This window comes from Leptodactylus fuscus, chromosome 2 (assembly GCF_031893055.1).
Source record: "Leptodactylus fuscus isolate aLepFus1 chromosome 2, aLepFus1.hap2, whole genome shotgun sequence".
Taxonomy (NCBI): Eukaryota; Metazoa; Chordata; class Amphibia; order Anura; family Leptodactylidae; genus Leptodactylus; species Leptodactylus fuscus.
In genome coordinates, this window is record NC_134266.1 from 266,836,287 (window position 1) to 266,863,544 (window position 27,258).

General features: G+C 45.7%; 2 protein-coding genes across 2 annotated transcripts in view; one reads left to right on the forward strand and one right to left on the reverse strand.

Annotated features, from left to right (window-relative positions):
• Positions 1–27,258, forward strand: part of SYTL2 (synaptotagmin like 2) — a 328,908-nt gene that overhangs the window by 21,983 nt on the left and 279,667 nt on the right. The gene's annotated exons all lie outside the window — the stretch shown is intronic.
• On the reverse strand, positions 4–27,231 carry EED (embryonic ectoderm development). The gene is made up of 12 exons (XM_075266173.1): positions 27,092–27,231; positions 16,178–16,330; positions 14,133–14,225; positions 13,947–14,012; positions 11,109–11,234; positions 10,894–10,975; positions 7,836–7,927; positions 6,927–7,060; positions 3,109–3,214; positions 2,773–2,931; positions 2,497–2,570; positions 4–597 (listed from the first exon to the last, which is right to left on the reverse strand). Exons 1-12 carry the CDS (start codon positions 27,194–27,196, stop codon positions 471–473), a joined length of 1,317 nt encoding a protein of 438 aa, XP_075122274.1. The 5' UTR covers positions 27,197–27,231; the 3' UTR covers positions 4–470.

Here is a 27,258-nt window from a genome sequence, read left to right on the forward strand (position 1 = left end):
TTTGCTTTTATTGTTTTCCTCCATTACATGACGCATGGTGATATTTACTTTCAGTCTTTTGCGAGCAGTTTTTTTTCTCCTTTTTTTTTGGGATTGAGTCCATGTCGAACGTTTCGCAACCACCAGAACATGATATTCTTAAATTAACAACTACTTTAAAAGGTTACAAACAAGATATTTACAAACCGAGGAACATACGCGTTCCGTCTTCCCGACGAGTCCGTGTCTCACAATCATACAAACGGCATATACATCAGACAGTAAATACATTAAAATCCGTAAAAACATTACAGACGTTACAGAGAGCTGTACAAAAATAAATTTTTATTAAAAGCAGCTGAATTGTAGCAAGAGAACAGTACAGAGAAGGACAGGCTCACTAAACTCAGCTGACAAGCCTCCTACAAACACTAGTCGCCAGACAGAGCACATTACACCGCATTGGTCTTTCTTCAGAGGCGGCGGCGAGTTCACCGCAGCCTGTCCCAGCGCCAGATGGTGGCGTCGTCGCACACTGCTATGAGGATGCTGCTGTCTCTGCTGAAGCTGGTCTGTCGGATTGCGGTCACGCATTTGGGATGAGTGAGAGTTGTGCACCTGCAAAGAACACAGGAGTGTATGAATAAGGCTGATAGGTTGTGCGGTATGACTGGTTTTATCTGGTGGGTTTCTGCATTTGGGGGGGGGGGGGGGGATCTGTAGTCCTAGATAATGGGAGTAATGAGAAATACAGAATCCTCCTTGTCCTGCACCTGGTTTCTAGATCTCTTAACATTTAAAAGGATCCTATCATTAAGACTCAATTTTTTCTGCCTACCATGCAGGAATAGCCTTAAGAAAGGCTATTCTTCTCCTGCCTTTAGATGTCTTCTCCGCGCCGCCGTTCGGTATATAAACCGGTTCTCCTCGGTATGAAAATTAGTTCTCTCGCAGAACTGGGGGCATCCCCAATGCTGCGAGAGAACTCTCCAGCACCACCTCCATCTTCTTCAGGAACGGGTCTTCTTCCGGCGTTGGCTTCAAACCTCTAGGCCTTGGGCAGCCGACTGCGCATGCCCACAGGCAACAAGAAAATGGCCGCTTACAATACTGTGTAAGCGGCCATTTTCTTGTGGCCGGCGGGCATGCGCAGTCGGCTGTCCAAGGCCTAGAAGTTTGAAGCCAACGCCGGAAGACGACCCGTTCCTGAAGAAGATGGAGGTGGTGCTGGAGAGTTCTCTAGCAGCATTGGGGACACCCCAGTGCTCTTTGAGCGCTGAGGACCGCTGAGAGAGAACTCATTTGCATACCGACAATAAACAAGATTTCAGGCAAACGGCGGCGCGGAGAAGACATCCAAAGGCAGGAGAAGAATAGCCGACGCGCAAGTGAACTCATCCAGGCGTCAGAGGGCTGTATGGACATTACTGAGCATGTGCAGTACACTCTGTTCGGCAAAGATGCGAGCAGCGTACTGCGCATGCGCACAATTGCAGCCTTGGAAATATGGCTACCGGCCAGCATGCCCAGTCAGCTCTAACAGGGTCTCGCTGTCAGAGCCGACTGCGCAGGCGTCAGACATGATGAAGAAAGAAGACGACAGACAAGGGGAGGAGGCAGATGAAGAAGAAGGACGCCCCCATTGCTGCCGAGACCTCATTAGCATACCGGTAAGTACCGGTATTTCTAAGGAACGGCGCGACGGAAAACACATCTAAAGGTAGGAGACGAATAGCCTATCTTAAGGCTATTCCGACGTGGTAATTAGAAAAAAAGTTGCTTTAATGGTAGAATCCCTTTAAGGCTATTCCTGCGTGGTAGGCAGAAAAAAAATGAGTTTTAATCATAGGATCCCTTTAAATTCACAAGTTGTAAAGTGAAGAGGAATTTACGGTAGACTTCTGTCCCAAATTTCTCTCCAGTTTTCGGCCTCCAACTTTCAGTCGCAGCTTTTTGGCACGGATTAGTCTTGGATGAATGGGCCGAGTCTCTCTCGCAGCTTCTCCAACTGAATTGTCCAGATGGAGCAGGACGCTTATTTTTTCAGTGCCCTGCTTTGATCTCTGCCAATTATTAAGGATTGGAATTGGTGTAGCTTTAAAGGTAGAATTAGCCTCAAAAATCAGGGGAAAGAAAAAATAGCAATGTCCTGTGAACCTACCCTGCAGGTGTCTGACTACTTTCCAGGACCTTGGACATTGCTTGGAGATTTTTCTATCTGGAAATCTAATTCAAGATCTTCAGTAACAAATATCTAACCCCTCGTTCACATCTGTGTTTGTATTCCGTTCGGGGAAGTCCGCATGGGGACCCCCCCCCCAAATGGAATATCAAGCGGTGTGCCAGTGAAAGCACACGGACCCCATAGACTATAATGGGGTCCGTGTGCTGGCCGCGAGATGTGGGCAGGAAAGTACTTTCCAATCTTACTTTCCTGTCGGGTGTTCTTATCATATGTAAAGGTTTCCATCCCTCCCTGAAGTTTTACAGATATGGGATCACAAGGAGAGAACCTACTTGGCTTTGTGTGGATCCTCCACCTCCAGGTCCCAGACATACAACTTCCCGACTTGGTTTCCAAGTGCAAGCATCTGCAGAGAAACGGGATATTATGGTTAGCGTGGACGAGACGCAAATTCAGATCATTCTCTACACACAAATCATCCAGGCAAAAGATCTTGACAATCTATCCTAATGGTTCCCAGCCTTCTGATATTGATGACCGTCCAGGTCAATATTGTCTCCTATAAGGCCCCAACGACTAGTGACTTATACAGAAGCCTATGGGTATACCTTTTGCCAGAAGTCCATGGAGAATCTCATGTACCAGATATCGCACTGGCTGTAATCGAACCTCCCCAGGATAGTCACGTTGGATTCGCTCGGCTTGATTTTGTCAATGTCGTCCTCCATTTTGCCCGGTTTCCAGCACACTATGGCATTTTCACAGGACTGGAAGACAAAACCCATCATTAGAAATATTCTCCTATCACAGTCCTCTCTACGATAACATAACCGTGCACTGGGCCAGAGCTGACCCCAATGGCAGGTAATACAACGTAATATACAGTCTTTAGTTGTGCCGAACCCTTCCCTGGCCTGATAATACAGCCACACATACACACTCACCTTAGACAGGATCAAGTCTCCGAGCCACCGCACACAGTCCACGTAATTTCTGTGAATGTCTCTCGTGGAAAAGTCTGGGAAATGGATCTTTTGTGAAATAAATGGTCTGTGAAAAGAAGCAAATATATATTATGGCAAATGGGTCATCCTGTAAAACACATGGTAACAGTACAAAGAACTCACACTGGAAATACGAAGGGTAGGACTCTGTATTCTATGCTGTTCATCCCTGAGGTCTACAGGGGGCAGCGGTCAGTCCTAATGCAACCTCTTAGCCTTTGCAGTTATTATCAGAACCTCCCACGCTCGTATACAAGACTTCTCCTAAGCTGCACCACTTCTCTGGAATGCTCTACCCCGGACAATCACATTAACTCAACTTCTACGGCTTCAAGAGCAAACTAAGGACACATCTCTTAAGGCAGGCCGATCACATGTCCTAATGTAAACCCTTCTGCATTTAGGCTCCCTAAAACTAACCCTCCTCTGTTCACGCTCCCATTATCCCACAAGATATGATGGATAATCAGACTGTAACCTTGTATGTTCAGACACCTTAGATTTACACATAGGACACGGCTGGTGCCCGCTCATACAGCTTTGTTATATGTGGAATTAAAATCTTCGTCATAAAAATACCTGGACCGTTGTATAAGCAATGCTACCTCCGATGCCGCCCCTGCTACCTCGTGTCACCCCCTCTACCTCATAGATTGTAAGCTCTTGCGAGCAGGGCCCTCAGTCCCATTGTGTGAAGTGACTTTATTACTCTGTAATGTCTCAAGAGAGAAAGGTTATTGTTAGTGTAACAAAAAGTTGTACAATTTTCCAATATACTTTGTGTATCAATTACTCACAGTTCTCTAGATCTCTAACTGGTTCTCACTCATTTTGCTTATTTCCAATGGATAAAAATCAGTCTGTGGTCATTTGATGGACACCCAGGTGCAAAGCTCATTATAGTCAGAGCACGGTAATCAGACATCTGCTTAGTAACGAGTAGGGTTGAGCAATCGTGTTCGGAAAAGATCGGATTCCGATCGGCGATCGAGAAAATTTCACGATTGGAATTCTAAACACGATTGGTGATTATTTCCCACAATGCATTGCTACTGGCCAAGCATTGTGGGAAAAGCTAACAATGTTAGCCTTCACACTGAGTATACGCTCTGCTCATTCTGATTCTCAGTGTGAAGGCTCCACTGCGGTTCCATAGGAATGAATGGAAGCAGCCAGCACACAGCCTTAACCGCCTGCACGCCGGCTGCGTCCATTCATTCTAAAGGGAGACTAAACTAACATCTCTAGTAGTTACTTACCTGCAGAGATGGCTGGTCCGGTGCCCGGTGTTTTCGTTCTTCACATCGCTGCCCCCGCCTCCCAGGTTAGTGTTAAAGAGCTAGGAAGAAGGCGGGGCTTATGGCTTAGGAGAGTGTGGGCAGGTATAGGGTGGGGAGACGTGATGTCTCCCCTCCCAGTACCCACCCACACTCTCCTAACCCGCCCACACTCTCCTAACCTGGGAGGCAGGAGGCAGCGAGGCGAAGAAGAACGAGAACACCGGGCACCGGAGCAGCCATCTCTGCAGGTAAGTGGACACCAGGGGGGACAAAGTAGCCAGAGGATTTAAAAAAAAATCCTCTGGCTACATAGTGATTAAAAAAAGTCACTACACAGCGTGGATTCTAATAATTAAAGCGTTCAATTGTTAGATTCCATGCTATATAGTGAATAGGATTGTTTTTAAAATCTGATCTCCGATTAGTAAAAAAATCCCATTGACTTGCATTGGGATCGGAATTGGGATCGAGATCAGGTTCAAATAAAAAATGATCGGAAATCGGATTTCAAAATCGATCCTGAAAAGTCAAGATCGGCTCAACCCTAGTAATGAGCTGTGCACTTGTGTGTCCATCACATGACCCTGGACTGATTTTATCCACGATCAATAACCAGAATGAATGACAGCAAACAGAGATCTAGAAAGCCATGACGAACTGATACACAAAGTATATTGGAAAATTGTACAACTTTTATTACACAAACAATAACCTCTCTCTATATTGGTCTGAAAGTGGAAGACCCCTTTGACCCCACGATTTGTGAAGTGCTGCAGAATATGTTGGTGCAGTATAAATAAAATGTACCTTTATTATATTATTAGTTAGTGGGGCAATTTGGGACCTGGGTGCTGTTCCGCCTAAGGTGGACAATTTGGAACCGAGTTAGGTAAGTAATGAAGTACAGAGCCCTAATTGGTTATATAGCAGTGATACCTACAGCCCCATATACTGTTCCAGTAAAGGTAAAGTCGATTGTCTCCATCCCTGGTATTATAGAGCAGTAAAGAGGTTACTGTATACCTGATGATCTATGTTAGTAAAGTGTTAGGTCCTCGGTGATCCAAAACTGTGTAAGGCATAATATTGGTGGTATACATGGCCCAGGAGAAAATATATATATACATATATATATATATATATATATGGTTCAGTATATCCTGTTGTAGGTCAGTGAAGGAGTTAATGATGGCATACCTGGTGGTCCAAGGGAGTGAATGGGGGTAATAAGGGAATCCATGGGCAGTCAAATGAACAATTTTAAGATTGCAGGTGAAGGGCAGTGAAATGGTTAATGAGGCATACCGGGGGGACTACTTGTTAACCCCCTCTCCCAGTTTCCGGCGCTGTGTGGGCTGTAGGACTGCAGCTCAATCCCTTTCATTTCAATAGGACTGACCTACAAACAGGCCATAGGACTGATGAAAGCAACAGCACAAACCAATGAAGCACAACAGGCAAACAAGTGAGGGGTCTAATGTCTGCCAATCTAATATAGATGACCCAGCCTAAGGATAGGCTGTCAATATTAAAATTTAAGAAACCCCCTTTAAAAGTGACCTTTCCTGTCCTCTAAGATTGGAAGTGTTCGATACCGGCGCAAATCTGGCAGTGCATTGAGTTAGTGGCTGCTATACAGGGGTCATCCGAAACTCCCACAGGGGTCAGTTGTTTATAAAGGAAGCCAACTTTACCTATCCGTATATATTTGGCATGTGGGAGGTAACAGGCAGTCACCCACCGGGTGCATTATTCCCTTTAATAAGCCCCTGAACAATCACGCAATTGGAAGACTGACCTGCTGATGTAAGTCTATGGGAGTGTCACATCCAAAGCTCTCATAGACAGATGGAAAAAGCTATTGGCGGCTGATGTGTGAATTGGCAGGTCAGTCTGCTGATCACATGACCAACTAAGGACCTGCAAGTGAACCGCGCACCCAGTGAGTGAGAACATCACACCCTTTACTTTAGTCTGCCCTGCACTACTGGGCTAAGAGTAAGTTCACATGGGGTTGTTTGGTCCCGAACCTGAGGCGGAGGCCGCCTCAGGTTCCAGACCAAAATACGGGTAGCCGTGACTGGGTGCTGATGCAGTCGCACACTCCGCTCCGGATTAGGCCCAAATGAATGGGCCTAGTCGGGAGGAGGGAGTGTCTTCAGGCCAATGTCACGAGGCGACTCCACCTGATGAATGAGAACCTCGCTTCTTTTTACCGGGAGCCTGAACAAACTGCTCCCAGAAAAAAGAACCGACCGGCTCCCATTGATTTCAAAGAGAGCCGTCTCTTTGGTCAGGATTTTGAGGCGGATACGTCTCACGGCCCCCGATACCCCGTGTGAACTTACCCTAAGAAGTAAACCATATTGCCAGAGAGAGGCTTTAAAACGCTCAGATGCCCAAAAGGGACAACATATAAACTTGGCCTCAATGGTAAGTGTGACATGGCGGCGGTATCCGTATGTCCTGCGCGGTTACCTGTTTGTTTTATTGGGATTATATTCGTAGGATTCTCTGATGGCGACTTTCATTCTTTTGGAGTTCAGTCTCCACAGTTTGAGGGAATGATCCATCCCGCAGGACATTATCTTCTCCCCTAGAAGATCATAATCCTAAAAGGAGCAGAAAATAACGACAGGTCGTGACATGAGCAACTGCAGACATCAAACGGCGCCAATAGATACCCCAAAAAATATATAACTAGAAAACACACGTCTAGCTTGTTATATACCGGCCCTGCACTACTCACCCAATCCTCTCATCGAATGTGAAATACATGTGACAGCAGTGAGACCCCCGCCATAGATAAAAGCTATTTCCCTGTGGTCACGTGCAGCAGGAAAATCCCCAAGACCAGACCGTGGCCTGGGCCACAAAACTAAACGATCCTGGACCACCCCTATAAGGATCTCACTTCTATGCATAGATATGATCACATGAAATTGCAGGTTCAAAGCCTTCAAGCTGCACTACTGAAAGTTGATGATAGGAAATCAAAAGGTAGCCTACAGCCTCTCTCAGTAGTGCAGCCTCTCTCAGTAGTGCAGCCTCAGGCTTTGGATCTGCAGCTGCCAGGGATCCTATCTCAGTAGTGCAGCCTCAGGCTTTGCATCTGCAGCATCCTATCTCAGTAGTGCAGCCTCAGGCTTTGCATCTGCAGCATCCTATCTCAGTAGTGCAGCCTCAGGCTTTGGATCTGCAGCTGCCAGGGATCCTATCTCAGTAGTGCAGCTGCCAGGGATCCTATCTCAGTAGCGCAGCCTCAGGCTTTGCATCTGCAGCATCCAGGGATCCTATCTCAGTAGTGCAGCCTCAGGCTTTGCATCTGCAGCTGCCAGGGATCCTATATGTATTGGAATAAGCAGTTCATAAAAAGTAATGTCTTACCGCACTCAGCACTTCATCTCTGTGACCTTCCACCCCACCGAATATCGCCACAAGCGTATCCGTCTGTATATTCCACAGCCTCAGTGCATGGTCTGCAGAAAGAACGGCGTGATGAGGATAAAACAACCAATGCAGCACCGGCCAGGATCACATGGCTTTCATTTTCTTCCCCACCTATCCATGTGGCCGTCTCTGGCTCAACACTAAACACTATTGTTCTGGTCACCTCTATAGGATACGGTGACACAGTCCATGGCAATGATAGGCCTGGCATAGTATAGGATTTAACCCCTTAAGGACCGGGCCATTTTTTGGTTTCGCATTTTCATTTTCCCTCCTCACATTTCAAGAGCCATAACTTTTTCATTTTTCAGTTCACAGAGTCGCATGATGGCTTATTGTTTGCGGGACAAATTGTACTTTGTAATGGCGCCGCTCAATAGGCTGTGCAATGTACTGGGAAGCTGGAAAAAAATTCAAAATGAGGTACAATTGGAGAAAAAATGCATTTGCGCCATTTTCATATGGGTTTAATTTTTTACAGCGTTCACTGTTTGGTATAAATGACATGTTACCTGTGTTCTACGTGTCAGTACAAACACAGTGATACCAAATTTATAGAGTATTTGTAATGTTTGCAAAATAGAAAAAAAAAAATTTGTGTAGTCATGTTCTGACACCTGTAACTTTTTCATATTTACATGTATGGAGCTGGGTGAGGAGTCTTTTTATGCGGGACAAGATGACGTTTCTATTGATACCATTTGGGGAAAGATCTGATGGTTTGATCACTTTTTATTCAATTTTTTATAGAAGGCAAAGTGCTGAAAAAAACGCTATTTGGCTATTTTCATTTTTTTGGCCGCTACACCGTTCGCAGTACGGGATAAATGTTTTATTATTTTAATAGTTCGGGCATTTTGGAGCGCGGGAATACCTAATAGGTTTATGTTTAATGTTCTTTATTTTTAAATCCTCTATTATCAGAACCTCCCACGCTCATATACAAGACTTCCCCCGAGCTGCACCACTTCTCTGGAATGCTCTACCCCGGACAATAAGATTAACTCCCAACTTCTACAGTTTCAAACGCAAACTAAAGACACATGAAGAGATCAACGGAAAAATGGCCTAAGTCCACATTTTGTCATATTTCAAATTATTACCTAGAAAGCTTCTTTGTACCTCGTTCTATGCATTGGGTTTACAAGGTACCTAGGATTAATGACCTAAGTCCATATATTTCAATGCAGAAGAATTTACATTCAATGGAATAATGGCCTAAGTCCAATACAAACTTACTTCACTCTCGTTGGTCATTTTTTCATTGAAATCGTGACTTCTGGTCTGTTGTTTATATTAGTGTAAAAACTTTGTCTTATTGTTTAATAATAAATAATAGTAATAATTATTAATAATAAATAGTAGTAATTAATAATATTAAATAAATAATATATATATATTTATACATGAAGCTGCAATTTTTTTAATAAATAATACAATTTATGATTAGGATTAACGGTGTTCATTAGCTGATTACATTGGATAGATATATTCCACAATAATGCCCGTTTGCTTTAGGCTAAAACTTTAAATTTCGTTTTTCTCACAATATTGATTTTTGGACTTAGGCCATTTTTCCGTTGAGCTCTTCACATCTTTTCAGACAAGCCTTATCACAATTCCTAATGCTAACCCTTCCGTTCTTGATGCCTTTTCAGCCTAACATAGTTGTCCATGCTCTATCCACATGTTAAAGGACACTACTAGTGACGGCTCACAAAGTTTTGTTTGTGTAATGGCTGCAACCTTTATTACAAAATTGTCTGAACACTGTATAAGCAATGCCGCCCCTCCTACCTCTTGTGTCACCCCCCTCTACCTCATAGATTGTAAGCTCTTGTGAGCAGGGCCCTCAGTCCCATTGTGTGAAATGACGTTCTTTGTTATGTATGTCTGTATCTGAACCCTATAAATTGTACAGCGCTGCGGAATATGTTGGCACTATATAAATAAAATGTATTATTGTTATTATTATATATGATCTAGGAAAAGGGGGGTGATTTAAACTTTTATATTTTTTAAATTTTTTAATACTTTTAAAAACTTTTTTTTTCTTCTTTTACATTTATGATCAGACCCCTTAGGTACCTTGAAACCTAGGGGGTCTGATCGCTCATACTATTCACTGCAATACTACAGTATGGCAGTGAATAGCAAAATCACAGCAGTTCTATTAGAGGCTGCCTCTGGCATCGTGCAATAGAACCAATGCTATGACAAGCCTGGAAGCCTTCAATAGGCTTCCAGCTGTCATAGCCACCGATCGCTGTCCTCTGGTGACGATCAGGAGGGCGGCGATCGGCGGAAAATGGCGACGCCCGTGCCGCCTGCACTGTTTACACAGTTTGTAAAGGGTTAACAGCAGCGATCGGCTCGGGCACCGACCGCTGCTGTTAGTGGCAGGTCCTGGCTGTATTATACAGCCGGCATCTGCCCTGTATGGAGAGAGCTCAGCTCGTGGACTCGCTCCATACATCCCCATATGACCCATGCAGCAATAGTATATCATGGCTCGCTAAGGAATTGTCCAGTTCAGAAAGTGCATGCTATTTATCTGCACCCCCCCCCCCCATTGATCAGGGGAACCGCTACCCCATGCCACAAGAGCGCAGCCAGCAGTTTGGATTGAATAGTGGTCACACATGGGTTGCTAGAGCATTCCCATTTGATGGTCAGATCCCCACAATCATCGAGCATAACTATGTTTGGTGACATAACCCCTTCAAGCAACATTGACTGCTCTATTCATACAGGAAAACCAGGATCACAGTCTCTGGATTGGTGCGGGTCACAGAAGTCAATCACCCACCGATCAGAACGCTGTGTGCTATGGATCAGGACTTAGCTTTGTCCAGCCCCTTTAAGGTACAAGCTATAGCAAGTCTTTCATCCAAGGTTATGACTGTTCTTATCTCTTCACTAGCGCCCTCTGCAGATTGTCAAGAAATCCTAAACCTCTTGTCAGGTCTGGGTGACTTTTCTCTTTATTACCTACCTTTGCTGACAGATAACAGTAGGTTGGGATCACGCGGATGAAATTTGAGTTCATTGATTGCATTGCCGTGGCCGACGTAGTGCTGCGGAGGGAAAAACATCACGTCCGTATAGTATTAGTGTCTACATGTGGGTCAAATAAGCAAAGTCATAGAATGAGCAGGATGATGTGATGCCGGCTTTGCCAACACCGGAAGCATATGACTGACCGCCTACCTTGATACACTGCATAGTGATGGGGTTAATAATCCGGATGATTCCTCGAGAGCCGGCCACTGCCAGGAGCGGGTGACTTGTGTTGCTGTCGTACGTCCATGCACAGGTGTAAAAGTTCTCATCTGCCTAATTCTTAAAGTTAAGGTGGGAAACTTCCAAAGAGATGACATGAAGAATTACATGCGCGCGAAACACGAAAGCGCCAACATCTGACCAATGCCCAACCTACTTGTTTATCCCTCCAAAAACCAAGTCCTCAAACATGCACATGCAAAAATGTTATCAGCTACATGGGGCTTGTCGTAAAGCATTCACATGATGCAGGAATTCTCAGTTACCGTATTTTTCGGACTATAAGACGCACCTAGGTTTTAGAGGAGGAAAATAGGGGAAAAAAATTTTGAAGCAAAAAATGGTAAAATATTTAATATATGGGAGTTGTAGTTTTGCAACAGCTGCAAGGCCACATTGACAGGTGACCCTGCAGCTGTACGGGGACGCATAGAGTGTTTTTTTTGTGGGGCCAGCTGTACTTTTTAGTTATACCATTTCGGGGAATATTTATTGCTTAGATCACCTTGTATTGAAAAAAAACCCGGTGGTTTATGATAGATATAGATATAGATATAGATATATATATATATATATATATATATATATATATATATATATATATATATATATGTGTGTGTATATGTATATATTTATTTATTTTTTCTAGGGACAGGAGGTGATTTAGAACTTTTATTTATATTTTTAAAGCTTTTTTTTTTTTTTTACTATTTTATTCTCCCCCGGGGGCTTGAACCTGCGGTCACTTGATTGCAAGTCCCATAGACGGCAATACAACTGTATTGCCGTCTATGGGACATTCTGTCTATTAGTATTACGGCTGGTCACAGACCCAGCCGCAATACTAATATATAGCAGTGACAGGCCTGGGAGCCTCATTAGGCTCCCGGCTGTCACCCGAACAGGTCGACTCCTGCGATATCGCCACGCAGGAGCCGGCCTGCAACTTCACAGGTACGGGGCCGAGAAGGGGAGAAGGGGCCGCCGATACTGACCCGGCATCCGCTGTACTAGAGAGGCGGATGCCGGGGAGGGATAGACGCTGGCACAGGTGCCGGGGCCTGAGACATCACTGTGCTCCTCTGCCCTGCATGAAGCCAGCGGCGGGGGGGGACGGAGAAGCGGATTAGCAGCATCACTCCTCCCGCTGCTGGCTTCATGCAGGGCAGAGGAGCACAGTGATGTCTCAAGCCCCGGCATCTATCCCTTGCCGGCATCCGTCTCTCTAGTACAGCGGATGCCAGGCGCCACATTCGGACTATAAGACGCACCCTTCTTTTCCCCCCAAATTTGGGGGGAAAAAAGTGCGTCTTATAGTCCGAAAAATACGGTATACTTATTTGGAGGTACAATGGTTGCAAAAGCTTTTATTAAAAAACCAAAGAGAGGAGTGACTTCAAAAGGAAACCTTTATACTTTTTTACTAAATCCACTCCTAGCTTAAGCCCTATGCAAACCTATACGCATTAAAAAACAGTTACCTGGGAAACTCGCGGACCCCATAGACTAGAACAGGGTCCGTGTGGTTTCCGCACGAAACATGCAGAAAGAAAACTCTCCGATTGTTCGCGCAGAAACCACACGGACCCCATTATAGTCTATGGAGTCCACGGGTTTCCTTTAGGTAACTGCTTTTTAATATGTATAGGTTTGTGTTCGGGGGTCCCCAAGGAGACTCCCCAAACATAAATGTGACCTGGGCCTCAGTCTAAAAGGGGTTTTCCAGGATAAAGTAATGGGTTTATATATATATATTTTTTTTTTTTGGCCCAAATTGATTTTTCATACTGATGACTAGAGATGAGCGAACACTTTTCGGGTCAGCCGATCTGAACAGCACGCACCCATAGAAATGAATGGAAGCACCTGTGACGCCGGCCGGCCACCGGCAAAGTCAGCATCACAGGTGCTTCCATTCATTTCTATGGGAGCGTGCTGTTCGGATCGGCTGATCGGAACAGTGTTCGCTCATCTCTACTGATGACCTATTCACTGTGAGGGGGGTTCTGCAACCCAGACCCTGTACAGATCAGCTTCTGGGCGTCAGAAGCTGCTAGTGGATGGGCACTTGAATAGGAACAGTGGACGGGATTGCTATCACTTCAATAGGAGTGGTGTGTAACCATCCAGTAGCAGATTCCAGCATCTGTAAGCTACTAGAACGGTGGCAGACCCTGACAGACCACATATTAATACATAGTATGAAAAATCCATTTGGGGCTGGAATTTATTTTTTTTATGTAGATAGTGAGCCCCATATAGAGATCACAACGTACTTTTTTTTTCCCTATCAGTATGTCTTTGTAGAATGGGAGGAAATCCACGCAAACACGGGGAGAACATATAAACTTCTTGCAGATGTTGCTCCTGGTGGGATCCGAACTCAGGACTCCAGCGCTGCAAGGCTGCAGTGCTAATCACTGAGCCACCGTATTGTGTCTGGGGCTGGAAAATTTCTTTAAAAACTCACAACGGGATGGTAAAATATATTATCATGGTTAGCCAGAGATGAAAGTACACAGGTGCCGGTGACCACTGCAGCCAATCACTGGTCTCGCTGGTCACATGTCAGATATCGGTGATGTCACTGCTGATAGGTCACCAGTACCAAACATGTGACCAGTGAGGCCAATGATCAGCCACAGTGATGGCCGAAGCCTGAGAAGCCTAGGGAGGGAAAAAGGGACGCTGCTCATTTATCAGGGGTTATGGAAACAACTGCAGCTCATCATAAAGCCCTAAGAACTGGATCTATGTGCAGGATACATCGGCGTCCACGTATGACTGCAGCAATCTGACTTCTCCTTGTGAGTGACATTCATACAGCGTGACCTGCAAGAGAAGGAAGACTGTGAGACACAAGCAGAACATTTAGAAGTCACGGCACGTCATCGGGATAAAAACCAACTACGACCGACGACGCACATACCCATCATGTCCGCCTCTGCTTACCCTGTTACTGCCCACAGTAGCAAACACCAAGGGATCGCCCTCCTTACTGTGCCAGTTAAATTGCACCCCAAACAGCGGCTGGTTGTGATCTTCCTGCAAGACACAAAGACAAACGTTCCTCAAACTTTTACTCTTAAGATGTAACAAGGCTTGCAGCACTATACACTATGAGGCAAAAGGTATACGGACCGTAACCTATGACCAGCACACTTATATGGACTGTAAAGGTCAGGGGTCGATATGGAGATCCATCACTACTACTACTTATATATTGATGACTTATTCTTAAAGGGGTCATCCATAAATCTCAGACACTCTGGAGAAGGCCGGGTAAGGGGAAAAATATAAAATGATACTGACCTGTCCCCAGGGCTCCGTAGCCTGCCACTGCTCTCTGTGCTTGACGCACGACCGCTGAGACCAATCACAGGTCAAGAAACCGGTGATGTCACTTTCGTATGTCACCGGTTTGGTCTCAGTGGTCACATGCAGCGAGGACTTCCACCGGTGCATGCAGCGGACAACTGAGTGCCGGGGTCACGTGTATCTTCCCATTCAAGTGAATGAACCTGAGCTGCAATACCAAGTGCAGCCACTATGATAAGTATGGCACTTTGCTTAATATTCATTGAAGAGCTCCGATTCTCATTGAACCCTTCAATCAGCTGGTCTGAGGGGGTTCTGGAAGTTAGACCTCCACCAATCCTATATTTATGACCTGTCCTGAATCAACATAGAAGCCCTGGGAAACCCTCTTAACCCCTTCCCGCCGATGGCATTTTTTGATTTTCGTTTTTCGTTTTTGACTCCCCTCCTTCTAAACCCCATAACTTTTTTATTTCTCCGCTCCCAGAGTCATATGAGGTCTTAATTTTTGCGGGACAATTTTTTCTTCATGATGCCACCATTAATTATTCTATATAATGTACTGGGAAGCAGGAAAAAAATTCAGAATGGGGTGGATTTGAAGAAAAAATGCATTTCTGCGACTTTCTTACGGGCTTTGGTTTTACGGTGTTCACTGTGCAGCCAAAATGACATGTCCCCTGTATTCTGTGTTTCGGTACGGTTCCAGGGATACCAAATTTATATGGTTTTATTTACATTTTGACCCCTAAAAAAAATTCCAAAACGGTGTTAAAAAATTTTTTTTCTAAAAGTCGCCATATTCCGACGGCCGTAACTTTTTTATACATAGGTGTACAGGGATGCATAGGGCGTCTTTTTTTGCGGGGCCGGGTGTACTTTTTAGTTCTACCATTTTCGGGAAATGTTATTGCTTTGATCACTTTTTATTCAAATTTTTATCAGAATTAAAACAGTGAAAAAACGGCGGTTTGGCACTTTTGACTATTTTTCCTGCTACAGCGTTTACCGAACAGGAAAAATATTTGTATAGATTTGTAGAGCGGGCGATTTCGGACGCGGGGATACCTAACATGTATATGTTTCACAGTTTTTAACTACTTTTATATTTGTTCTAGGGAAAGGGGGGTGATTTGAACTTTTAATACTTTTTATATTTTTTTTATATATTTTTTTTACTTTTTTTTTTTTTTTTTTTTTGCATTTATTAGACCCCCTAGGGGTGTTGAACCCCAGGGGGTCTGATCACTAATGCAATGCATTACAATGCTAATGCATTGCAATGCATTGCAAAAAATCATCATCTCTTTTGCAGATGTATACACCAGCCTGCAAAAGAGAGAATTTGCAGACTGGCTGGGAGCCCTTAACAAGGCTCCCGGCTGTCATGGCAACGGGGGGTCGGCCCTGGAGCATGCTCCAGGAGCCGGCGATCCCTGCCAAAATGGCGGCGCCCATGCGCCGCCGGGAAGATGGCGCCTCCGGCGCCTTTGACAGCAGCGCCGGAGGCATTAGAGCCGGTTGTCTACTGCTTAAAGCAGTAGACACCCGGCGGCTATGACGGCCGCCCGGCTCCCGGGCGGTCGCCATAGTTACAGACCCGACACGCGCCGTACTATTACGGCGCATGTCGGGAAGGGGTTAAAGGGGCAGGATATAGACAATGTTCAGTAACTTACCTTTAAGCTGTTCACACATTTGAATGAGTATTTACACTTCTTCGATCTCCATTTTCCTTTGCCCCAGCTCTTCCTGCCCGGGGCGTTTGCAGTATTTGTGGGGGTATCTGGCCGTTCTGTGTTAGTGCCGCTCTCTATACTGACCGTGTCATCCTGCAAACAGACAAAAGGATCAAAATACGGCGTCCAGAAACTGCAGGTATCTAATGGTGATACATTCTCAGCATAGTATCCCCCCAGTAGAGCTCTCACATCCAATATCCCCTATAAGCGGAGCAGGGCTATATTCTATAATCCTGCAGTGCGCCCCTGTAAGGTTGTGGTGACACCTACACAAATAGGTTTTTATGATATCGATGACCTGACCTATAGATAGGTCACTATGATCAGATCTGTAGTGGGTATGACAGTACTAAGATAAGATAAGATAATCCTTTAATACTAAGAAAGGAACAAGAAACAGACAGCGCTGCTCGTTGTAGGGGCTGAATGGAGTCACTGCAGCTTAGGCCCCACTCAAAAGAATGCAAGATGAGCTGCAGTACCTGGTCTGGCCACTGCACACAGAACGGCGCTGTCTGCTTCCTGCTCCATTACCTGCATTTCAGCTGATCAGTGGTGGTGTCAGACCCTCCCCCCTTACCGAACTGGTATTCATGACCACTCCTAGGTGATCAATACTTTTAACCCAGAAAACCCCATTAAGGACCCTAGGGCTGAATTGTCTACAGTATGGGGTTACTTCAACATGGCCTAACAGTAGCCACTGAATATAGTTCTACACAAGCTCATGTAACTGTATATAGTGACATCAATATATTACAGCCCCAGAAACCGAAGGCGAGCGCTCAGAAACTCCCGAAATTAAAAGGCCAAGTAAACCATTGCAACGAATACCGTACATATAAAAAAAAAAAAAAAAACGGAGACGCTCTGCAATAGTCCTAATGGCAACGTCCTACGGGGTAGATAGAAATAACCAGAATACTTCCTTAAACACCCACAAGTATGACTAGTTCTTCACGTCCTCCTACAGCTTTGACGACACAACTATAAAAAGGTTAAGTCCCGCAGACATATAAATTCTTCCCGTCCTCCGTGGCAAGGCTTGTCCCTACACTCAGTATACGGCTGACTGCAGCCTATGTATACAGCGCGGACACAGACACGGCGGTTTATATAGTGAGGTCCTGGAGGTGACAGCAGGAACAAAGCCAATGACTCGGGATATCAGTAATAAATCATCTCAAAGCGAACCAAACCCCCTCCGCAGTACTACGGTGCAGGCTCACACCATGTACAACACACCACCGTGAAGGTGCATTGTATAGATATCATCACTTTAGGGCGAGCGGAGGTCTGATTCCCAGGACTCCCAACATCTGCAGTGCTGGCTCCACTTCTACAGGTCACATTTTTTCCAGAACTATAGATATAGTCCTCATTTTCTGACAAGCAGATTGTTAGGCCAAACATAGGCAGCCCTGGGGAGCCACAGAGAGGCATCAGACCCATGCAATCTATTTTACTGGGGCTCTGATGGCTCCACAGTCCCTTACCTCAAAAACCCCTTAGATGCTGCAGTTGAGGTAGACAGCGGCATCTAAGGGATGAAACACCCAGAATCAGCAATTTGCCGATCCCAGGTATTAGGAGCTGGCACCCTGCTGTGAGTGTGTAGAAGACCCTGCATCAGTCTGCGGCTGACTTATACTAGGCGCACACTGGCGTCCGAGTCTCCGTAGAAGAATCCGTCCAAGATTCCGGTTAAAGTCGTCGGAGAGAAAAGTCCTGTAAGGTAGCCACGTTTCAATATGTAATATCTGGGGCAGCTATGGCCGGGGCTTCACTGCGATGCGTCCAACAGTGCGGTATTGTCTATGGTCCTCTCAATCATTATCACCAACCTAAGGTCTCAGGCACGTCCTGGTACGGCAGACGTCTTATGGTTGGACAATTTCTGGACATATTTAGAGAAAATTGTCATCACACTAACAAATACCAATTTCACCTACGGGAATCGCCAAAGAGAACAAAAATCCCATCCACACAAAAAAACTCCACATCGGTACAGATCTCCTCGACTATCAAACAGCAAACCCCAAATCATGTGGTCAGATGGCGGAATCATAAACTAAGATATTTGTAAATTAAAGAGGGTTGGAAACTGATGTTTTGGGATTGTTTGAGAGGATAGCAGCTTTCAGGTACAACCGGCGGCCTCTGGACTAAGTACCAAGCACAGTGCTGTTTCTTTGGTATGCAAATGAGTTCTCTCGCAGCACTGGGGGCAGTCCTCAGCGCTCAAACAGTACTGGGGATGTCCCCAATGCTCTGAGAGAACTCTCCAGCGCTGCCTCCATCTTCTTCTGCAACAGCCTCTCCCTGCGTCTTCTTCCGTCCTGGGTTTCAATCTTCTAGGCCTCGTGTAGAGCCAACTGCGCATGCCCGGGCCACAAGAAAATGGCCACTTACACCAGCTTACTGTGTAAGCGGACATTTTCTTGTGGCCCGGGCATGCGAAGTCGGCTCTGCCTGAGCCCATGATGATTGAAACCCAGGACGGAAGAAGACACAGGGAGAGAGGATGTTCCAGACAAAGATGGAGGCGACGCTGGAGAGTTCTCTCGCAGCATTGGGGACGCTCCCAGTACCGATTGAGTGTTGGGGACCGCCCCCAGTGCTGCGAGAGAACTCATTTGCATACCGAAGAAAACCCAAATTTCTACCGAATGGTGGCGCGGAGAAGACATCTAAAGGTAGAAGAAGAATAGACTTTCTTAAGGCTATTCCAAAGTGTTAGTCAGAAGAAAATGAAGACACCCAATGATAGGATCCCTTTAAATAGGACTGAGCTGCAAACAGGACCACGGACATCACACGGCCTGTGAAACAGAAGTGGTGCTCATCCAAACAGTGCTACTGCTTTGAGCTGATAATATATAATATAATAATACATTTTATTTATATAGCGCCAACATATTCCGCAGCGCTGTACAATTTATAGGGTTCAGATACAGACATACATAACAAAGAACGTCATTTCACACAATGGGACTGAGGGCCCTGCTCAAAAGAGCTTACAATCTATGAGGTAGAGGGGGTGACACAAGAGGTAGCAGGGGCGGCATTGCTTATACAGTGTGCAGACAATTTTGTGCATTAGGAATTGTGATAGGTTTGTCTGAAAAGATGTGTCTTTAGTTTGCGTTTGAAACTGTAGAAGTTGGGAGTTAATCTGATTGTCCGGGGTAGAGCATTCCAGAGAAGTGGTGCAGCTCGGGAGAAGTCTTGTATACGAGCATGGGAGGTTCTGATAATAGAGGATGTAAGTGTTAGGTCATTGAGTGAGCGGAGAGCACGGGTTGGGCGGTAGACAGAGATGAGGGAAGAAATGTAGGGAGGTGCGGCATTATGGAGAGCCTTGTGGATGAGAGTAATAACTTTATATTTTATTCTATAATGAATAGGCAGCCAATGTAGTGACTGGCACAGACCGGAGGCATCGCTGTAGCGTCTAGCCTGATAGATGAGCCTGGCCGCTGCATTCAGAATAGATTGTAGAGGGGAGAGTTTAGTGAGGGGAAGACCGATTAGTAAGGAGTTACAGTAGTCAAGGCGAGAATGAATCAGAGAGACAATAAGTGTCTTTAGTGTATCTCTGGTAAGGAAAGGGCGTATTCTGGAGATGTTTTTGAGGTGGAGGTGACATGAACGTGCGAGTGATTCAATATGAGGGGTGAAGGAAAGGTCTGCGTCAAACATGACCCCGAGGCAGCGGGCATGCTGCCTAGGAGTTATAGTAAGGCCTGAGACTGCAATGGATATATCAGGGACAGATCTATTAGATGGTGGAAACAGTAGTAGTTCAGTCTTAGAGAGATTTAGTTTCAGATAGAGCGAGGACATGATATTAGAGACAGCAGAGAGACAGTCACTGGTGTTCTGTATGAGTGCAGGGGTGATGTCACGGGAAGATGTGTATAATTGGGTGTCATAAGCATAAAGATGGTACCTGAAGCCAAATCTGGCGATGGTTTGTCCAATGGGGGCTGTGTAGAGAGAAAAGAGCAGGGGGCCGAGGACCGAGCCCTGAGGAACCCCAACAGCAAGGGAAAGAGGGGAGGAAACAGAGCCCGCAAATGATACACTGAAAGTGCGGCCTGAGAGATAAGAGGAGAACCAGGAGAGCGCAGTGTCATTGAGGCCAACTGAGCGGAGCATAGTGAGGAGAAGTTGATGGTCAACAGTGTCAAAAGCTGCAGAGAGGTCCAGAAGAATAAGAAGAGAGAAGTCACCATTGGATTTAGCCTTTAGTAGATCATTAGAGACTTTTGTGAGAGCTGTTTCAGTAGAGTGCAGAGCGCGGAAACCAGATTGTAAGGGGTCAAGCAGAGAGTTAGCAGAGAGATAACGGATTAACCGAGAATAAACCAGGCGTTCCAAAAGTTTAGAGATGAAGGGGAGGTTAGAGACGGGTCGATAGTTAGCAGCACAGGATGGGTCCAGGGAGGGTTTTTTCAGTAGCGGGATTATAACAGCATGCTTGAAGGAGGATGGGAAGATTCCAGAAGAGAGAGAGAGGTTAAATATTTTAGTAAGGTAAGTAGTGACAGCAGGGGACAGAGATTGGAGAAGGTGTGAGGGGAAGGGGTCACTACTGCAGGTTGTGGGGCGAGATGAAGAAAGTAGCTGGGAGACTTCCTCTTCTGTGACAGGTTCAAAAGATGAGAATGGACAGTCTAAAGTGCGGCTGGTGAGGGGATCAGTACTATCGTAGGTGTGGGAGTCAATGCCACCTGGGGCTTGGGCAGTAATTTCCTGACGGATCTTATCAATTTTATCATGGAAATACATGGCCAGGTCATCAGCACTAAGGTCTGTGAATGGCGTCTGTTCCTTGGGTGTGAGTAAGGAGTAAAAGGTTTCAAAAAGCCTTTTAGGGTTGCTGGAGAGAGAAGAGATGAGGGCGGTGAAATAGTCTTGTTTGGCGAGGTAAAGGGCAGAGCTATATGTTTTAAGCATAAACTTGAAGTGGAGGAAATCTGCAGGTGAGCGTGATTTTCTCCAGAGACGTTCGGCACACATAGAGCAGCGCTGAAGAAATCGTGTCTGTGGCGTGTGCCAGGGCTGCTGCCTCCTATGTGGGACTTTACGAGTGGAGGGGGGAGCAACATCATCCAATGCATTTTTGAGGGTTTCATTATAGTGACTGGTGGCCAGATTGGGACAGGAGATTGAAGAGATGATGAGCTGATCAGTGGGGGACCCGGGTGTTGGACCAAAGCTGACCAGATCCTGAGAATAGGTCACCAATATGTAAGCCCTTAAGCCCGAGACCCACATGGCAGCATTTTACAGTCCATGCAAAGTGGATGAGATTCTAGTGATCCCATCCACACATTGCAGAGAAATACGCACAACGGAAACGCTGCGACTTCCAAAGCCATCACGTTTTTGGAAATCACGGCATGTCAATCCTACCTACGGAAACATTGGCGATTTCCTCATAGGTATAATAGAAGCAGAAGGTCCAGGGAGAAAAACGGCGTAGACTTTTTTTTTTTCTTTTTGGTTTTTCCCGCAGCGCTTTTTCGCCTTAAAGAACAAAACCCCTGCGTTTCTTATTCTGCTTATAGTGTGCAGATATGCAAACGACCCATGAAACCCGAAACTCGTACATCAGCTCAAAACTTCAAGGCAGCAAGAAAGCCGGTACCTTGTCATAAGGAAACCACATGGTTTACCTCCCCTCCCCCACCTCCTAAATAACGTACATTAATCTTAGGGGGAGAGCTTCAGATCTTTTTAACCACCGATATCAAGGGTCTTCATATAAACCCAGAGAACAGCGGTGGAGATGGCCGGTACGTGTATTATAGGGTGGGATTAGGAGGGGTCTTTGGGGGGGATAAATCACATTACATATTACATTACGTTCCAAGAAAAAATTCTTATACAAATAGTAAAAAATAGAAATAGATCCTATCGGTGAAAACGTTGCAAAATCTCAGTACAATCTATGCGCACGACTTTCTAAAAGCCTGATAGAAGCCGCGCACAGACCCCAGACCAAAATCCAGACGTGACTACACAATAGACAGAGGTAATTCTAACAAAACTCCAAGTATCAGGTCAGGAAAAGATAACACAAAGGATTTGTCTCTGTTCACACCGAGTTATGTCCGTAAAGCTCCCGACACATCAGCTCATCGGACCCCAAGGCCTGCGCTATATACCTGGAGGACATACGGTATATACCGTCCGGCCGCGGCTCATAGGTGTCTGCCAGTTTAATAGCAGACGTTGCTATAAAATACAGAGGGGCCACTTAAAGGGGATGTCCGGGATTACAGAACACGGCTGCTGCATAGAGGTCACGTCTTGTAAAGTGAAAGCAGCTTAGAGAGAATCCTACATGAAACCTATGGACAAGAAAGCAGCCAGGTGTGTCTAGTTCTGGATAACTCCTCTAGAAGAAAATAATGGGTCCTTATGGATGTCACCCAATATACGCGCCAGGAGCGTTCACTGAAAGCAAGCGGAGATCAGGAAAATAGCAAACACAAGACATAGATAGATAGGAGATGAGATGAGATAGATAGATAGATAGGAGATAGATAGATAGGAGATAGATAGATAGGAGATAGATAGATAGGAGATAGATAGATAGGAGATAGATAGATAGGAGATAGATAGATAGGAGATAGATAGATAGGAGATAGATAGATAGGAGATAGATAGATAGGAGATAGATAGATAGGAGATAGATAGATAGGAGATAGATAGATAGGAGATAGATAGATAGGAGATAGATAGATAGGAGATAGATAGATAGGAGATAGATAGATAGGAGATAGATAGATAGGAGATAGATAGATAGGAGATAGATAGATAGGAGATAGATAGATAGGAGATAGATAGATAGGAGATAGATAGATAGGAGATAGATAGATAGGAGATAGATAGATAGATAGGAGATAGATAGATAGATAGGAGATAGATAGATAGATAGATAGATAGATAGATAGATAGATAGATAGATAGATAGATAGATAGATAGGAGATAGATAGGAGATAGATAGGAGATAGATAGGAGATAGATAGGAGATAGATAGGAGATAGATAGGAGATAGATAGGAGATAGATAGATAGATAAACAATTCAGGTATGTCTGCTGGAGATTGTCATAGGTGCTCATGGAGGGGTCACATTCAGGTTCTCTCCCCTCCCCCCATTGCCATCTATATAGACTACAAGCTGTGACTTCGTCTGCGGTGATTGTAGCAGTGGGTATATACAGGCGCAGGTAAGGTTTTCGTACTGTGTATAAGGTATGGGATATGATGAAATGTAACTTTGTATCTTGTTGTTGCTGTAATTCTGACAATACATGAGACTTTTGTGTTGAATGTAATTTGTATTTCAGCCGCTATACGGTGTTGGTATAAACTGTACATAGTGTCTTTGGGACAGAGGGATTACAAGTTAATATACTTGGATATACGACATTGTATGATTTGTTATTTTCCGCCAGTACATGTAAGTTTTGGGCACAGGATACTCTTGAGCAGCCACATAAAGTTGTCCATGTGAGGAGCCTGGTGTGGTAAATGTCTTCCTGCTACTCTCAGTGTTTGTCCTTGGGATTTATTAATAGTCATTTTAAAAGCCAAATTAAGGGGAAATTGTAGTTGTGTGAATTGAAAAGGGAAATGATTTGGTATAATTGGAATGCGTGGGGTTAACACACTGTCACCTGTAGCTGCTCCTGTAAGAATAGTGGCTGCAATGATATTTGTTCCTAGTTGTGTGACACGTAGCCTCGTACCATTACACGATCAGGGGCATCCAGATTACGTATGAGTAGAACAGGGACGCCAATCTTGCGTTCTAGTTTATGTGAAGGGACGCCAGGTAATTGTAAGGTGGGCAGTAAGGCAGATTGGTGACATTATTAAAGATCGTTACGTGTCGTGGTGTGTTGAAACGGTATATCGGAGTATACAGGCCAGAAGTAGTCCCAATGCAAGCATGCTATCGGAACTTACCAGTGTCATTGGCATGGAGGCCTAGGGAAGGTGGATGGATCATGAAGACGAAACAGCAGTGAGGTGAGAGTGCCGTCGGGGAGTATGGCGGGCTGGAGAGAGTAGTTGGGGTGCTGCGAGCTACAGTGGAGGCGCAAAATGGTGGCGTGCTGGAAAGATCTTCTGTAGGTGGCTAAGATGCGCATGCTCCTGGCAACACAGTGGAGTGGCTGGGTGGGCGGTGTCGCGGATCGTCAGAGTGGTGGGGGTCGGCAAACATGGCTGCTCCGGAGGGTTAAAGAGGTAGCCACCTGGAGTATCGTTAAGGTGGGGGTGAAAATGGTAAAGTCTATGTAAATGTGATTGTGTGGGGTTAGGGGCGAGGCTGTAGAGGGGAATAGGAATTTTGTGGCTTGCTATGGTCCAAAGTGTGTGAGATTGCAGAGATAGTGATGTGAGTTTGGGTTTTGTGGGGGTCCTGGGAAAAACGTATGTGCGCTATTGTAACGAAAAGTAGCCTATTGCGCAATCCAGTGTAGTAACTATGTTTGTGGAAAATTTCAGCCAAATTGGTGGAGCGGGGTTTGCGTGATTGAGGAACAAACATCCAAACTCACAAACTTTCACATTTATAATATTCATAGGATAAAGCATCACACACAATGCCTTTGTATTTTCTTCTCTTACACATTCTCCACTCCCCACAATAAGAAGGTGAAAACTACATTTTAGAAATATTTGCAAGTGTATTAAGAAAGAAAAACTGACATTGTGACTGGATACAACTATTCAGAGCCTTCATCTCTGGGGCCTCCCATTTCTCTAGACCATCCTTGAGATGTTTCTGCACCTTGGTTGGAGTCCACCTGGGGTAGGTTGGACAGGACACAGCGCGGTCTATAGAAGGTCTCACAGCTAACAATGTATATCGAGCCATGAGGAAGAAAGAGCGGCCTGTAGACCTCAGAGACAGGATGGTGTGGAGACGAGTATGGCGGCCTCCATAGTTCTTAAATGGAACAACCAGGACTCTTCTCAGAGATGACCGTCCCACCAAACTAAGTAATCAAGATAAAAGGGCCTTGGTGAGAGAGATGGCCAAGAACCCAATGCTCACCCTGACTGAGCGCCAAAGGTCCTTTGAGTTTGGGTTTGCATTCGGGAAATCTGCTTGTGGATTCCCCTACTGGAAACCTATCCGCATAAACAAAGCGGTTACCTAAGGAAACCCACAGACTCCATAGACTATAATGGGGTCCGTGTGGTTTCCGCACGAGAAAACTGCTTTTCTTTCTGTATATGTCATGCGAATATATGGGGGCCCGAATGCAGATGTGAACAGGGCCTAAGAGAAGCATGACAGCCCGTCAGGAAATAGCAAAAAAAAAAAAAAAACAAAACCAATGGGACTCCAACTAAACATTATGGTCTCATTTTTCAGTCATGTCTGGAGGACACCAGGGACTGCTCCTCACCTGCACAATACCATCCCTGTAGTGCAGCATAGTGGGGGTATCATCATGCAGAGGGGGGATTTAACAGCAATTGGGACAGGGAGACTGGTCAGGGCTGAGGAACCCACGTACATCCATGTTCTTACTGCAAAACCTAATCTTGAGCAAACTGGGCCGAAGATCCAGCAACAAGACAAAGCCCCTAAACACAGAGCGACCATCCTGACACCGCGGGAGAGGATCCGCACAGAAGAATGGCAGAAAATCCACAAATCCAAGTGCAAGCCTAAGAAAGCTGGAATCCCTGCTAAAGCTGCTGCAACTAACTACGGAGTAGAGAATTGAAGACTTATAGTAACAGGTGACTTTAGTTCTTCCTTCACAATAAGTTAGCAAAGACATGAGGGTTGCAGACAATAGTAACACCAGTCCCCAAACATGGGAGAGGAGGCGGAGCGACCTGGGGTCAGCACCCGCCCATCACCCACAGGTACAGCATTAAATAAACGGAGCAGGTTGTGCATTACTGATCAGCTTATCCATTCAAAGTAGGGTTCTCATGCGGGGCGGGGGGAATAGGACCACTGAGACCCCCACCAATCAGCAAACTACACCCTGTCCTGTGCATCAAGGTAACTTGTTTAACTTCTAGTGGACAGACGACCCCTTAAAGGTGTTGTCCAGGATTTTAGACCTACTCCACCGTATGTAATGTGCCACTGTGTCCTTTCCACCCACCGCTGAGGCCACGTGTGGACACCGATGCACCAGGACAATTTTTCTATATATATTTTTTTAATGTTGCACCTTTCCTCCTAAACAACCTGTTGAAGTTCAACAAAGGAAGGGGTTAAGTGTCTGAAGTCCGGACAACGGCCACTGATCACAAGGTGGGGTGCACAAGCCCCTCTGTTATGAAGGTGGGGGGCTTGCACCCTGGGGTTGGGGGCGTTGTCACAGGTCAGGATTGCCCATTTTCATGATCACTGTGCACCCCAGTAGCCACAGCCCCCCCACCGATCAGCTACGCGGCCCCTACCCGCAGGGTACGCGTTGCTCTTCTGCAATATGCCTTTAATTGCATTTTAACCCTTGCTTGCCTGCAGCCAGTGACTCCAAACGCCTTTACAAGACAGATGACATTGAGGCAGCCTGCACCGGCCCACTTCTGTGGCACTACAAGTCCCAGCACACTTGACTACCTGCCCATCCTCAGCCATGTGGCACTACAAATCGCAGCATGCCAGAAACCACCCACTTGCAACAAAACACCGTGGTACTTGTAGTCCCCCGGACACACATGAGCTCAGCTGCAGTGAGGGGTCAGCGTGCAGCACCTTCTACAGGTAAGAAAATAAAAAATCTCCCAAGCCAATCTGCTGCCCCCTCCCCTGGGCTTGGCCCTCGCTCAGCCCGCGCGCACTTCTTACGTTTTCGTCACCAGACAGCTCCGGGTTACTGTTCTCATCGCTGCTCAGCTTCTGCTTCTTGGCCGGCATCTCGTTTCCCGCCGCACGACCGGAAGCGTCGGACATCTTCCAGCGCCTCGACGTGACGTCACTGGCGCGCGACGGCGCCGAAGGACACGTGACCGAGC

Coding starts and splice junctions, on each gene's coding strand:
- EED (XM_075266173.1), bottom strand. CDS start 27,196: ATGTCCGACGCTTCCGGTCGTGCGGCGGGAAACGAGATGCCGGCCAAG. Junction 7,928..10,893: donor ACTGTTATCTGTCAGCAAAG/GTAGGTAATAAA, acceptor TTCTTTCTGCAG/ACCATGCACTGAGGCTGTGG. Junction 3,215..6,926: donor AATCCCAATAAAACAAACAG/GTAACCGCGCAG, acceptor TTCTTTTCACAG/ACCATTTATTTCACAAAAGA.